This window comes from Emys orbicularis, chromosome 24, assembly GCF_028017835.1.
Source record: "Emys orbicularis isolate rEmyOrb1 chromosome 24, rEmyOrb1.hap1, whole genome shotgun sequence".
Lineage (NCBI taxonomy): Eukaryota > Metazoa > Chordata > Testudines > Emydidae > Emys > Emys orbicularis.
Window position 1 is genome coordinate 15,024,641 of NC_088706.1, and position 15,645 is coordinate 15,040,285.

At 39.6% G+C, this 15,645-nt stretch overlaps 1 protein-coding gene across 2 annotated transcripts in view; it reads right to left on the reverse strand.

Moving 5' to 3' along the window:
* Positions 1–1,402: 1,402 nt before the first annotated feature.
* Positions 1,403–15,645, reverse strand: part of CRTC1 (CREB regulated transcription coactivator 1) — a 59,169-nt gene continuing 44,926 nt past the window's right edge. The window contains exons 9-16 of one of the 2 annotated variants that reach the window (XM_065422018.1): positions 14,823–14,947; positions 13,757–14,008; positions 10,686–10,787; positions 5,071–5,157; positions 4,092–4,272; positions 2,833–3,113; positions 2,066–2,276; positions 1,403–1,534 (exon numbers count right to left, since the gene is read on the reverse strand). In XM_065422018.1, coding sequence (XP_065278090.1) covers positions 2,902–3,113; positions 4,092–4,272; positions 5,071–5,157; positions 10,686–10,787; positions 13,757–14,008; positions 14,823–14,947 — 959 coding nt within the window. In that variant the 3' untranslated portion in view covers positions 1,403–1,534; positions 2,066–2,276; positions 2,833–2,901. The remainder of the gene's footprint in view (positions 1,535–2,065; positions 2,277–2,832; positions 3,114–4,091; positions 4,273–5,070; positions 5,158–10,685; positions 10,788–13,756; positions 14,009–14,822; positions 14,948–15,645) is intronic. The other variant, XM_065422019.1, reaches the window with a different exon arrangement.

Here is a 15,645-nt window from a genome sequence, read left to right on the forward strand (position 1 = left end):
GGGTTCTCTTACTGGGAGGACTAGTATAATGAGCACAACATTTTAACTGCTATACTTGAGACAGTTACCGTAAGTGCACTGGGCTCTTGGTAAACAGCAACTCATATTTCTCAGATTTGTAAAAGAGTGACCTAGTGTCAGGAATCTAGGACTCATTATTGTATGTCAATTTCAGCCATTACATTTACGTGAAATCACCATTTTAGACTCAATGGATGGGTTGTTTTTTTAAATTATTCACCATTCTGTTATGCTGTACCAGAGAATATTAGCGGTGACTAACAGAAGTAGTCTATTATGAATGTAAGAGCCTCAGCATGCTAGGATACAGTACATTTAATTATTAGCAAGTGATTTTCCCCAGGATTACAGAAGGAATATCACAGACTCATAGAAATGTAGAGCTGGAAGAGACCTTGAGAAGTCATCAAGTCCAGCCCCCTGCGCTGAGACAGGACCAAGTAAACCTAGAACATCCCTGACAGGTGTTTGTCCAACCTGCTCCTAAAAATCTCCAATGATGGGGATTCCACAACCTCCCTTGTAAGCCTGTTCCAGAGCTTAACTACCCTCATAGCTAGAAAGTTTTTCCTACTATCTAACCTAAATCTCCCTTGCTGAAGATTAAGCCCATTATTTCTTGTCCTACCTGCAGAGGACATGGAGAACAACTGATCACCTTCCTCTTTACAGTAGCCCTTAACATATTTGAAGACTATCAGATCTCCCAAGTCATCTTTTCTCAAGAATGAACATGCCCAGTTTTTTTACCCTTTTCTCATAGGTCAGATTTTCTAAACCTTATAATTTTTGTCCTCCTTTGGACTCTCCAATTTAGCCACATCCTTTCTAACTGAGGCCTCACCAGTCCCAAGTAAAGCGTGACAATTACCTCCCATGTCTTATATATGGCACTCCAGTTAATAAACACCAGGATATTCGCTTTCTTTCCACACCTGCATCACACTGTTAACTCATACTCAATTTGTGATCCACTATAACCCTCCAGATCCTTTTCAGCAGTGCTACCGCCTAGCCAATAATTCCCCATTTTGTAGTTGTGAATTGATTTTTTCCTTTCTAAGTGTAATACTTTGCATTTGTCTTTACTGAATTTAATCTTGTTGATTTCAGACCAATTCTCTAATTTGTCAAGGTCATTTTGAATTCTAATCCTGTCCCCCAAAGTGCCTGTAACCCCTCCCAGCTTGGTGTCACCCACAAATTATATAAGCATACTTTTCACTCCATTATCCAACCCATTAATGAAATATTGAATAGTACCAGACCCAGGACTGGCTACCTCAGAACCCCACTAGATATGCCCTTCCAGCTGGACAGTGGACTGTTAATAACTATGTTTTGAGTATGATTTTTCAACCAGTTGTGTACCCACCTTTTAGTAACTTCATCTAGGCCACATTTCACTAATTTGCTTATGAGAACATCATGTGGGAATCTGTCAAGAAACTTTAGTGAAATCAAGATCCATCACGTCTACATCTTCTTCCCCCTATACAGTAGGCCAGTAACCCTGCCAAAGAATATGCATGTTCCTGTTACCGTAATGTGAATATATAAAATGGCAAACACTTGACAGACTTGCCCTGGGTTTGCTTACTTCTGGTCAGCATCTGGCTTCAAATTCCAGTTAGTTAAACTATTTATATATATATATATATTTCTAGAATAAAATATATATATATATATATATATATATATATATTTCTAGAATAAAAATCACAAAAGGATGTACTGTATAAGTATTATGCAGAGTGCTTCAATTGGCCTTATGTAGTTTGGCTACTTTTCTAATATCCAAATACTTAAATAAAAAAATGCATAAATAACAGTAACAGAATATTCAATAGGCAACGAACAAGAATAAAAAAAATCATAAAAATAGCCCCCTGACTTGGGCTAGGTATTGCTACACAACGGCCCTTCTTGTTGCCTATATGAATTTCACACAAGAAGTAGAATTTAAAAATAAAATTCTCTGCAATTTAGCCACCACTATACTTTTAGTGGCTTCAAAATGCTCCACTCACTCCTTCACACTCACCAGGTAATGAATTATAGTACTTTTTTGTGTGCTCAGAAATTTTAAACAAGAAAAAGGCTCTGGAAATAGTGTTTACAGTTGTTTTTTTGGATAACCGGCTACCGAGAGCCCACTGGGCTGACAGGCCGCTTTCCTGCTTTGCCAAGTACACGAGTTTGCTCAGGGCATACGAACAGGCAGTGGGTGCTGGACAACAGTCAAGGAAACAAACCTGAAAACAAATATGGCATATCAATCAAGGGAGAAGCATTTTACTCTACAAAGCAACTGTCACAAAGTAGTCTGGGAGAGTCACAATTAGCAGCCTCCCCCCTTTCCCAGAGGGTGGCCATACAGGCATTTTGCTTTAGAGTTAGTGAGAGGGCAGTAGTCTGAGTTTCCCCTCTCAGTCTCGCAAGGAGATGGCTGTTGATCAGTTACAGAAACAGCCAATGATCAAATGCTAATGATGTGGTATTTTACAAAGAGAATCTCTTTACCCTTGACTCTGAACCTTCATCACCTGCCCAGAAACTCCCCCTTCTAGTGCAAAGGATAAATTGAGAACCTTACGCTGGGCCTTCGCTGGTGGGGGTTTGGAGGGGAGTAGGCTGATGCAAACTCCTTACTCATTTAATGGCAATGAGTAGATAAGGGATCAAATATGGCGCGACGGGGAATGGGGGTCTGCAGCACTGCAAGCTTAGAACAACAAGCTTTACTCATTGTACACGTTGTACATGACAGAGCTACTGCTCTCGGTAACTCTTTAATCTGACATGACTGACCCATTGGACTCTTCAGTTCAGCTGGGCTCCAGGAACTAATTTTATTCCCAGGCTCATGGTGTCCTCAGTCTACAGCCGGTCCATCCTGAAAGTGTCCTCTGTGGCAGGATCGGTGAGGACCATATCTGGGTCATTAAGCATGTGCAGTCCATCCAAGGTTAAAGGGTCAATTTTGAGTTCATCCAGAGGGAATTGGGAATCCGAATCAAAGCTGACATCTCCAACACCTGCCAAAGAGCTGGTCAGTTCCTTTGATAAGCTGGGAGGAGATTCTCCTGTCACTGGAGTGAAGAGGAGGGGAGACAGGCCTGAGTATTGCTGCTCATTTACCAAAACACCCATTTCTTTGCACAATCTTCTGGCTAAAGATAAAGTGATGAAACAGCTTGCACACTGATCAGAGGAGTTTACTGGATTAGCAAGAATACATTTGAAAAAGCAAAACAGATCCTAACCTGCATTGCAGGTTTGTCAAAACGCATCACAAAGCCTAAATTAAAGGGCTCTACATCATCATGGGCAGCCTAATACAAAGCATAACTCAAGCGAAGCCTTGTGGGAATGGAACTGAAAGGGACAGACCACACAGTCACATGACTATCACACCAACACTTGATTATTAAAAAATAAATGTAGAAAGCTTTGCAGAGGCACCTCTAGGAGTAAAATGGTCTTAACTTCCAAATGAGGAGTGCAGTGAGACCAAAGCCACCCTTCACTCCTCCCCTCCCAACGGTTCAAAAAGAATTAAGCTCTCTCCATAACTTAACATACATGATGCCAAGGACTAGACACCAGAAGGATCCTAAAATGAAATTTGGACTAAGCTACTGACTTGTTTAGTGACCCTGGGGGAAATCACTTCACTTTCAAGTGCTTCATATTCACCTCAATTAACACATTTGGCACTAGGGTCTCTCTTGTTGCCAAGTCTCAGCAGAGAAGCTGAAGATAAAATGGGCCATGAAGGCTGAATTCTTCTCACACCATGACAGATGGTTCTAGAAGGTCAGGGGTGAAGTAGCTAGCACTGTCACCGCAAGTACAGTCTATGTTGTGACTAAATGAAGGATGTCCGCCTGGCACCTTTCACCAGCACAAAATCCACAAACATTTGTATAGTCTAGAACACAGCCTTCACAGGCTCCCACACTCCCTCCCAGGTCCACTCACCAAGAAGAGCACACAGTGAAAATGACCCAGTACCATGAAGGAAAGTTTTACTCGTCCCTGTTTGGTTAGGGCAGCAAGTGCCTTACCTGTGAGGATGATGTTGGGGATGTTTCCATGGCTGGAGTAGTTCAGCTGTTGCGAGTCCTGCAAGTTGCCATGGCTCCCAGTAAGTCCCATCATGGCTGCCTGGGAGTAGTTAAGGGTGGAGCAGGGGCTGTACAGGCTGTTGGAACTAATGGCGTTTTCTATCATATTAAACTGTTCAAGCTGAAGACCAAGGCACAAAGGAATAGTTACTTCTAGCCATCAGGAAATGCAGTGAAGCAATTTACAAACCTCTAGTTAGGGAGATAACATTTCAGAAGGGCAGGCAAACAAATTCATCTTTAAGTTTTGTAGACCAGAATATGGTCTATTTCCACCTAGCTTTGCAGACTAGTTTATTGCCAAATTCAGCTCTTGTGCCAAATCAAATTGCTGCCTACAATATCCTACCAGGCAGTCAAACCTTTGAAATAAAGAAAACAATACTTAAAAAAAATGACAAAACAGCAAAAAAAATTAAAGCGATATGATTGATGCTATTAAAGCCAACTATTTGCCTGCCTCAAGTGCAATCCCATTCTGAAGCCATTTCACTTTCTCAACTAAACTGGCACATTTAACAGCTAAAGTAGGGACTATAGTGGGTGGCTGGTCTGACAAAGGCATGGAGGTCTGCTTGTTAAATTTTGGGATCCCACACATCTTGATTGCAAATTATAGATATATGTATTTGTTGCCACCCACAAAGTGAGATCTTCCAAATGGGATCACTGTCAAGGAAGGTTGTGGTTTTTTTTAAATCTAATAGTTTTGGCAGAGTCCCTTTAAAAGCCACCTGCTATAATGCTTATGGGGAACAGCAAATAAAATGAAATACCAGTGCAATTACAAACTAAAACAGAAGTAATAAGATATGGACAGAAATGTGATCTTTAAAATAGCCATAAATTGAATTCTATGTATTTATTTTAATCGCAGAATGGCCAAAATATAGTCAAAATCGGAGATGAATTTGCTCACCTGATGGGATAGGGCATTAGCCTGCCTAGCTGTCATCTGCTGATCATAATAGGAGTCACCAAATACACTCCCCAGAATGGAAGAATGCTGAAAACAAAACAGAGTCCGGATGTCGTGAAAGTCACACAAACAGTTGGGCTTAGCCAAGGTGTGTGAGTGACTGAACCCTTCCAACTGAATGGGATCAAATCTGGTCAGAAATACCATTAATTATTTATTAAGGAAAACCAATAAAGAACAAGATAAAATATTGGATTTTCTCTTCAAACACAAGAGTCCTCCTGTATAGCACTTTTCATTAAAGCACAAGAAATATAGGCTCTAGGAAACCATAAGCTTCCTCCCATACGGGACATACATAAGTTTCTGCTTTGTAACAGAAGTTATGCAAATATACTAAAACAAAAAAACCACTGCAATTTTTGCAAGAAAGAAACATTTTTCCATGAAAAGAATAAAAACCACAAATGCAGCTAAGGCTGCAAAGTGCACGATGCAACTGATAGGTAACATGATAACAGTTTTCAAGTACGTAAAAGGTTGTTAGGAGGAGGAGGGAAGTAAATTGTTCTCAATAACCTCTGAGGATAGGACAAGAAGCAATGGGCTTAAATTGCAGCAAGGGAGGTTTAGGTTGGATATTAGGAAAAACTTCCTAACTGTCAGGGTGGTTAGGCACTGGAATAAATTGCCTAGGGAGGTTGTGGAATCTCCATCATTGGAGATTTTTAAGAGCAGGTTAAACAAACACCTGTCAGGAACGGTCTAGATAATACTTAATCCTACCATGAGTGCAGGGAACTGGACTGGATGACCTCTCAAGGTCCCTTTCAGTCCTATGATTCTATGATAATGCAGTAACTACTTCTGTCATCAATATGCCTATGATGGCTGGTTACTCATCTCCCTCACCTAGTATTTACAAAATTAGCAGTTTAACTAAAACAATAAGGTGCCACAGTGAATCTCAATTTACAGTATCAAGTCTTTTGCATCAAGAGCAGATCAGAGAAGTTATTTATTAAAATGCCTGGGTATGAAATGTGCTTTCAGCAGTACCAAGAGAAGGTAAATTTGCAGAAGGAATTCTATAACCATGCTAATTTCCTTCTTTTCCTTTTACTGAAATGTCCATTTATCAGTCATTCTGAAGGTGACCAATAGCTTTGAGTTGTTGTGTTATTTTATTTTTAAACACCATCCAACTTTCAACTTCTATTTACTCAAAAGGCTACTGGCTATAATAGAAATCACAAATATAATTCCTTCTTTAAATTCTATCTAACTTTGCAGATTCTAGCTGAAAATCTACTGTCTCCAACACAACTAGTGTACTTATAGAGAACTTACTTGGAAAGTTTGTCTCATGTTTAGAGATGTATTTGTTTTTGTATTTTAAATGTCTTGCATAGTATTTTCAAGCAGTTTTAATTTAATGAAATTCAACCACAAGGCTAAGAGACAAATCATTTTTCCCACATAAAGTTGAATGACATAAGAAATTTTAAGCAAAAACCTAATTAGCAACTATACAGTTACACCAACTAATACAACTAAGGACATTAACATGGCAAAGTTGCAAAATACTCAAAAGCACAAGATGAAGTCCACAACAGTGAACATAAAACCAATTTAGCAGACAACAGTTAAGATAACTAATAGTAAAATCTCTGATGAAACACTTTTCCGAATGGCACCGATAATTTGTGTGTGTTTGTGCATGCATCTATATAAAATATTTCAATCAGTATGAACGAGGAGAAGGGATGGTTGTTTTTTTCAGCAAGCCTTCCAATAGAAAACTGTTGAACTCCCGAGTAGTGAGCATTCTGTATGAACCCAGAACAATGCTGGAACATGGTGGATACTTGCAACCCAGCCTTAAAGCGTTGCTCCAGGCAGCTAGAAGCCTCCCAGCCCAGGTAGACAGACCAGCACTAGCAGGGCTCAGGCTAGTGAACTAAAAACAGCAGTTTGGATGTTGTGGCTTGGGCTCTCAAGCCTACAGGGTCGGGTGGGCTTGAAGGCCCAAGCCATAACCTACACACTTCTATTTTTACTCTGCTAGCGGGAGTCCGTCTACCCAGGCTGCAGGACTCTCTGCCAACTGCACTGAATATATGCCCAAAGGTTCTATGTTCCAAACTCTGATGTGTAAAATCAGAAAATATCCTGATGCTCGGCAAATCTTGTCTGGCAGGAAAGATCACGGTCTCCGGTCACTCTCAGAAAGGGCTTGGCTATTAAATGAAGCGAGGAATCTTTTCCTTAACACTGATTCATGAGAAAGAACAGGATTTTACAGCAAAAACAAGGTTTCCTTCACAGAATATTCCCACTCTTATTGTTTTACATTTGAAAGGGATGATTCAAACACTTTCTCATGAATTCTTAAACTAAATTATAATTAATTGCATCAAAAAGTGAAAAATAAAAGCACTTTTTCCTTCTAAGTACTGTAACAAGATATTTTTGCCAGAATTATATCCTGCATGTGAAATAAGGAGCTTCTGTCTCAGTACCATTTATAAGACATGACTGCCCCGCCCCCAATACAAACCCTAACTTCAACAGTGCCTCCTCATATCCTCAATATGAGCAACTAACACCAACCTGGAACTGTCATTAGAAATGCAGCTGACATGCCACCGTCCCAAACAGAACCTACCCAAGACCCTTCTCCTTTAACTTCTGCCATTTTTATGCAAGCTTTTCAAAGATACAGCAAAAAGGAAGAAAGAGAGAAAAAGAAAGAAAAAGTCCTTGCCAAAGTATGGTTATCATGACTCCTGTCCTAGAAGAAGCCTGAAGTAGAACATGAAAAGCAATGAACTGGACAAAATTCTTGTGTGTTAGCCCCTGTTCCTCACCAGGCGCTCTGAACAAATCACAGAAACTCAAGCTACATTAATTTTTTCTTGAGACTCCTAAATGCACTATTTAATAATTTTATTAGTGGTAAAGCTCCCTAAGGAAATCAATCAGAAAGTTCATTACTTCAACACTTCAGGTCCAAAAATAATTTATCAACTGGTCTGATATACATCTTGTTAACCCATCTCCTACAGAAATACTATACAAGGTCTGTTTTGTCAACAGTACATCTTCCTTGGTTAATGACGTGGTGACTGCAAAAAACCTAGCTTAAATCATTGTCTAAAAATACATACCATATTTTCCAAGTATTTAGCTGTTCTACTAAAAAAGCAACTTTATATCTAACTGAATCAAGTAGTAATAAAAAAGCCAGTGTTAATGAAGAGCCATGCAAACAAGCTGAGAACCACAAGCAGAGCTTTTCAATTCATGTTTTAACGGAAAGTCCCTTACAGATCAGAAATGAGCATCTGGAACTCAAGAGAATAGCAAATAGATTTGGGGCAGGAAGTTGAGGAATAATTCCTGTTGCATGAACTAGATCTGATTAAACAAGTTATATTCTAAATGTTTACATAGAGAGAGCTGGGTTCTACTATTACTATAAATAGGGATTTACCTAAAATTAATAAAAAAACAGAAGTTAGAGATGGTAGAGGCTCACAAAACCACATCTAGCCCACCCATCCATCCTCAATGAGAGCAAGATTGTTCCCCTACACTACATCTTACAGTTTCTTGACCAGCCTATTTTTTAAAACGTCTCAACCGATGAGGGTTCCACCTCTTCCCTTGAGAGACTATTTATGCTGGAGTCTAACAGACCTCACCATTAACAAGTTCTCCCCACCATCCCAACCAGTCAGCCTACATCTTCCTTTTCTTATCATCCTTTTTCTCCTAGTTATACCCTTTCCTATCGCTTCTCTCCATCCTTAAAAATACGTAGCTAGTTATGTCACCCCCACCTGTTGGCTTACAGATGTGGGAAGGAGGATAGGTTTTCTAATTTAACAAGGTATCAAGAATTATTTCCAACCTTTCCCATTTGGCTTTTGTTAGACGGCAAACCATATCTCAGCATCCTATTTAGAAGTACAGTACTTCAAACCAAGTTCTGCTAGTTTGGAAACTAAGCCCCAACATTAATTAACTGTTCCTTGTAAATTGATCTGACATGTATCCCTTTGTCAACATACCAAATATGAAATGAAATTTTTTTAAGAGGCCAAATAGTAAAACAGGCAATGTAATTAAACTCCACCTCCTTCCACATATCTGCTAGAGGAGGAACCACGTCTGTTAGGCTAACTAATGAAAGTTAGGCACATCACAGTGACTTGGTTTAAATACGGAGGGAAGACCAATAGGGAAAACTGCTCTCAACTGCATTCCACCATTTTAGACTGCCCCATGATAATAAGGTAACTGGTCTGAGGACACAGGCAGACAGGGAGGAGTTACTGACCAGTCAATGGACAATCAGTAGAAGCCTACATTTGGGTGCACTGCCCAAATGGGGGTTTCAGGGCTGAGAATTAGTAACAGTGTCTGGTAGCAGCATTAACCTCATGGCAGCTTAGAGAAAAGGGAGTACGTTTTCCTGCCTACTCTGAGCCATACAAAGAAAGCAGCAGGGCTAGAAGAGGCAGGTAGAAGAATCAGTTCCAGTGGCAGTGAAGTGAAGGTTGAAAAGTCCGACTGACAGCCCTAACCCTCAAATCCATTACTGAGTTCACTAAGTTGTGACTGAAACCACTGACTTAAGTCTCTGGCTAATGGCCAGGAGAGATGAATCTCCAACTTTGAGGAATAATTTTATTTATTTTAATTATGCTTCTCCTTATAAATATCCTTTAAAAGTTAAAGTACCAGAAAACAGGAAATACAATTTCAGACTTTCTCATGGTATCCAATGAGCGCTCCCTCCTGGATCCCATCACCATTTTTGGGATGTAGGAAAGGGCAACAACTTTGACCTATTTCAGCAGCATTAGGAGGAGATTCTAAACTATCTCAGCACTGCCTGATTAGCAGTTCCCCCTCAAAACTGGTTCACTATTTCTTTAGTTGCCCTGCAGCTGGTGGATTAAATTCCTGTTGCTCTGTTTAAATACAGGCACAATGATTTGTGGGACTCTTGCACATATAAATTAATATTTACACAGACAGGGAAGATAACCACCCTGCAAGACTAATATTTAATGTTTTTCTAACCTGTTTCTTTCAAGCCATGAAATGGAGTTGCTGCCTTTTCAAGAGTTCACTTTCTACAGAGGTTTCTTTAGAAGTGCCCATTGTTTCCTGCTTTAATTGCACCTGAGGATGTGAGCTGTATTCAGAGGTGCACAAATCACCTGAACAGACCTCCCCATCCCCTCACTTCCTTTCACATCCCCACGCCCTTCCAGCCACTCCAACAAACACTGCTATAGACTCACACTTCCTATGAGGCATCATTCCCTTTATTGAAACGGAGCTTTCTGGATGCATTTTCTGTGGAGCTCTCATGAAGGAGTAATTGAGTGTAAAAAAGTTTAACAGTAGTTTCTATTAAAGTTTGAATTCACCAACTTTTGGAAAACTCTGTATCTGAATGAAGCTGCAAACATGATGAGACATCAGTGATGCATGAAGCACATAAAGTTACAGTGAGACAACCATGGGTCAGTAATGGAAAGACTCAACTAAAAAACAAACACAAGAAGCAAGGCCTGTGGAAGCACAGAGTCCCTTACTTGAGGGGAGCTGCCAGGAGAGAAGCCTTGATTGGAGACAGGAGAGGTGGGAGACTGGTTGGCTGGGGATCCAGCATTACTGCGGTACTGCTGGAGTGAAGCCTACAGAACAACACAGAATTAAAGACCATGGGATTGATGGAAGGTTGAAAAATTATATACTTATTGGTGTACAGCTGGGAAAGCCAGGTGAGACCATCTTCAAGAACTCCCGGAGATCAGCAATTATGCTATGACCATGAATAATGCTCCAAACATCATGAAAAAGGTCAAGATACCAACATGGCATGGTCTGGTGTCTAACTATGCACACCTAAAAACAGGGACGTGCTGTTATTCAAGGACAACTGAAGTATTTCTGGTTTATGTTTTGGTTTTGGTTTAAAAAATGGTCAGCCAACACATAAAAGAGACACGTGTGGAAAGAGGCCTCCCAATCTGGGAATAATTTGAAAATATTGGCACTGACACCTTCAAACTCAACTGCACCCCCCCTTCTTAATGTGATGCCTATGGCCCTTAGAAAAGTGAATGAATGAATATTGTTCTTCCTACTCTTAGGAATTAGTCTTGGTATATTAATTAGGTTAAAGTATATAATTGCAAAGACAAACCCTTTTCATAACTACATACTTTCCCACCGCATGAACTAGACACCATCTGATACATACACTGTCCGTAGGCTAATGCTAGCTATGCCCATATGGCTTTTAGCCTTAGTGAGATAAGATGTTCACGAAATTACCTTTTCACTGTCACATAATGTACCCTGGATTAAGGTAAGAGAATCACAAACTCAAAACAGATACAGAGCAGCTGTTGAAATAATAAACACAGCTCTTTCTATAATGCTGTCTTTGGGAGCCAAGATTATTATGAGGAAGAACTCAATATCGCTGAGCAAGGAGTAATTTAATCAGACAGTTTTATAGAGTGAGGAGTGGTGTATTAATAACACTTTCTGACACTGTTTAAAATGCATAAAGAATAACTCAAGGTTAGTAAACCTTCTTGACAAAGGGTTTTTTGTTTGTTTGTTTGTTTAAGATCCATAGAATTCAGGTATTATATTGAGATACTGCAGACTGGACTTCAATGGGGCTATGAGGATTAATGGAAAACCTTTCAATGAAGCTGCACTGTAGCTTAGAATACTTTTTTACCCATGTTTAAAATGTAGTGTACTTGTATACAATTTCAAGTTCTAAAGAGAAACCTAACATTCTGAATGTTAAGGGCTTAGAGAAGTTTAGGATGAGGAAAGCAATGTGAAAAGCAGAGAAGGAAAATCAGAATATCTGTATTAGTTATTGCATAAACATCAGAATGAAAACATTCAGACATGTTGTTTTGAGTGGCTGTCATGTCAAAACCAATATCCCTTCAAACTACTGATTTCTCTTTCACCTTTATCTTCTCCTACTCCCTCACAATCCTGGCATAGAAGCCACATCTTCACCAGCACAACCTGGTTTAAACCTGATCCCCAGATTGAAACCCACAATCATGTCTTAGCCCTCCATAGTGAAATGGCTCTTCTTGTTATCTAAACAGTTGCTAGTATTGCCCCACTGCCAGGAAGAGAAGATGTTTCAATGAAATCAGAGACAGCAATTCACTGGCCTTCGGAGCAGAACCAGCAGAGAATGTGCCAAGTACCTCTTCCTAGCAACGGGACATCATCTCAGGGCTGGCCTATTATATTGAACCACCTTCTGAATTCTGGATTCCAGTTTGTAGGAAGAGACTGGACAATTTACAATAGAAAAATTTTGCCTTCTTGGTTTAACTCTGCCCTTCAACCACCATACACATAGATGTGTATACTCAGTTCTTTAGAGAGACTTGAAAGCAACTATAACAAACTCTCCAAGAAATAATGTTAGCCAAAAAAATTCCTCTTGAACAAACTGCTGTGCTTTAAAAAACAGTATCTGTGGTTTTCTGTATCTTGGGTGGAAAATGCAGATTAGCACAACTTTATCAAACTTCAGTTAAATGTCTTATCTGGACTGTGTAGCACTCAACTTGTGGATACCAGATTCACCTGGGGCAAAAAATAAGTACATATGATGGCTGGGAAGGTAGCAGTACACAAGCACTAAAGTGCAAATGCTGCTGTCTGAAAATTAAACTAATCTGACCAAACTCCATTTTGGCAGACACCTGAACATAGTTAATATGAATAAATATTTTTCAGTTTTACTAAATTCTGGTCTTTCCAATTGTATAAAATGGTCTGGTCTTTCAGAACTTAAAACTAGCCAAATTTCAAAAGATGCTTCTCACTTTACAGATAGAGATGTTTATAAAATGGTACTTTTGAATTCAGTCTCTCCATACTTAGCTGATGGAAAGCAGCAATGAAGTCACTAACACCTTGTAAACTGCAATGCTAACACAGATGCTTATCTACATCTTCCCTTGTAAAGGCGTAGGGCACTCAGAACTCACAGTTGTGTCATTTAAAATGACAATTTTCCCCCCAACCACTTCCTTTATTAAAAACCCTACTGACATAACACCTTGACCTCTGACTTGGCAGTTTATAAATTATTTTATATATCATCCACCCAAAGAATAAGGGCATCATCTTCATTACCCACCCGTTTATTTTTTTGCTGGCCTGAAACTATATCTCTGAAGACGCATCTCCACTGCTTCGAACTTGAGTTTGTTAAACTGATTTTTAAAAAAAATCTATTTAAACTATTTCAAGTGGGCCTGAATTTAGACAGAGTTAGCCAGAGTTATGGAGCCATTCCCATTTTACCAAGTGTTTTAGAAATCACATTCAGTAGTTTAAACAGTTTGGCCTGGTTCATATGGGTTGGCCATATTATGTTTAAAACATTTTTTATAGTATGTTTAAAACATGTTAAAAACTGGTTGAACCAAACTGTTTGAATCCAGTGTATACAGTGCCTGGATGTGGAACTGCTACAAGGGCTATCTAGTTAGAACTCTGACAATGCAGGCCAACACTACTGTTGAATTCTACACGGTCATGTTCTCTGGAAGAAAGCTATTTGTTTCCACTTATATCATCTTCAGTCATTGCCCAAACTTACCGAGTTGATGTCTATGCCCATGGAAGGTTGGGTCTGGCTGCCTGGAGGTGACTGTGGGATGGTAGATGGTACCGTGACTGAGAGAGGGGGAAGCTGTGCTCCTCGCTGTAAGCCAGAAGTCTGCATTAAAGGGGTATTCTGAGGCAGACTACTTGCCACTTGGGTCTGTTGCTGTTGCTGGGAACTAGCCTGGGTAAAAAACTGATATGGTGGAAGCTGCTGTTCCAAAGACAATGCATCCATAGCCACAGCCTTAAAGAGAAAACAGGAAAATGTACTATGCAGAGCTCTGTTCAACTCTGAGACTCCTAAAATTTGACACCAAGTGAATATTCATATATATCTAAGCATTATATATCACATAAGCAATCTGGAAAGTTAGCTGAGGTCTTGCATTTTAAAAAAAAACTTGCATTTAAACCTTCAAGGATGTGGTTTAAAGGGACTAATTTGACATTTTATTTGTTGTAAATAAATAAAAAGTGTGTTTGCAAACCTAGTTTAATGTTTGATTTGAGAGCTGACAATGGACCAAACTAGAGCATGCCAGGTATGGCAGAGGCAGCCTACAGGTGCATCAAAGGGTCAAAAATCCTAAGAGCCAAAGGAGTTTCTCACATGATTCACATGGAAGCATGAAACACAAGAGAATCTTGTGATGGTATCTTTAAAGAAAGATGTTTTCCTCAGTGCTTCCAAGGCCTTGGAAGACAAAGTGAAATCTGTTTCCTTAAACTGTCTTCTCCACTGTCTGACAGCATACATGAATTTATCTCGGTAGAATTGCTCAAATCTGGCTGCTGGCTTTGATTTAAAAAAAAAAAAAAAAAAAAAAAACAGCCCCAAAGCATTTATTTATAAAAAGGAACATAATGACACTAACTTTACCTAAAGGAGAAAATTATGGAATTAATGATGCGACTACAGGTTTATCAACCTTGCAGCCAACATTTCCCTATGTGAATGAAGTTAGAAACAGACAGCTATGATCTAAAACTTTACAAAGTGGAACAAGGTTTGTTGTTCTTACAAATGTGCTTCTCCAGATCTCCAAGCAGCTTCCTACCTGAGTAATTGGTGACAGAGGTGAGAGTGTAGGAGACATCTGTTGGGACTGTGGTCGTCTGGAGTCTGCATTCAGTGAGAGGGGACTGACAGCTGGCTGCCGGGATGAGGCTTGCGTCGTCATTCCTGCCATTAAAGGAAGAAACTAGTTTACACAGGAACTGTGGTGATACTTATTTACATTTAACAATTTGTTTATATGAATTAAAATTATGATGAATAAATGGCTGAATTTTACAAAGCTTTACTGTAAAGTGTTGAATATGGCTAGGCCAATATTCTATGCTGAACGCAGCATCAGGCTGAAATTCTTAGCAAATCTGTAATGTATTTTGTGACACTGAAAATGCCATGATGGAGAGAAGATTGTTGCAAGCATCTCTGCTGATCGCTCCTGTTAATGTATAACTAAGACACTGCCATTCAATTAGCCCAGTGGTTGTCAAACTGGCACGCAGAGCCTTTCTTGATGCTTCATAGACTGAAACATTTTAAGAACTGGGCAGTGCAGTTTGTGATGAAGGCAACAGGAAGGGGGTCTGCAAGATGATCCCTTTCTAACAAAGTGGCCCACAGATCGAAAATCAGAACCACCAACCTATCCCAAAGCCCATGAGACCCACTGGAAACTTCCATGGGCAAATGAAGTCAGGTCATTTTATAAAAAACATACGAGCAGGGCCATAATTCTGTTTCCTGGAACGATGGGGAAGGCTGTTATCTGTGTTCATCTCATAGTCCTGAGCCACTTCTTATTTCCCCTACTAATATCCTACACTTTCAAGATCCTGCATTGTGGATACCATTGTTCCATGCCAAATGGA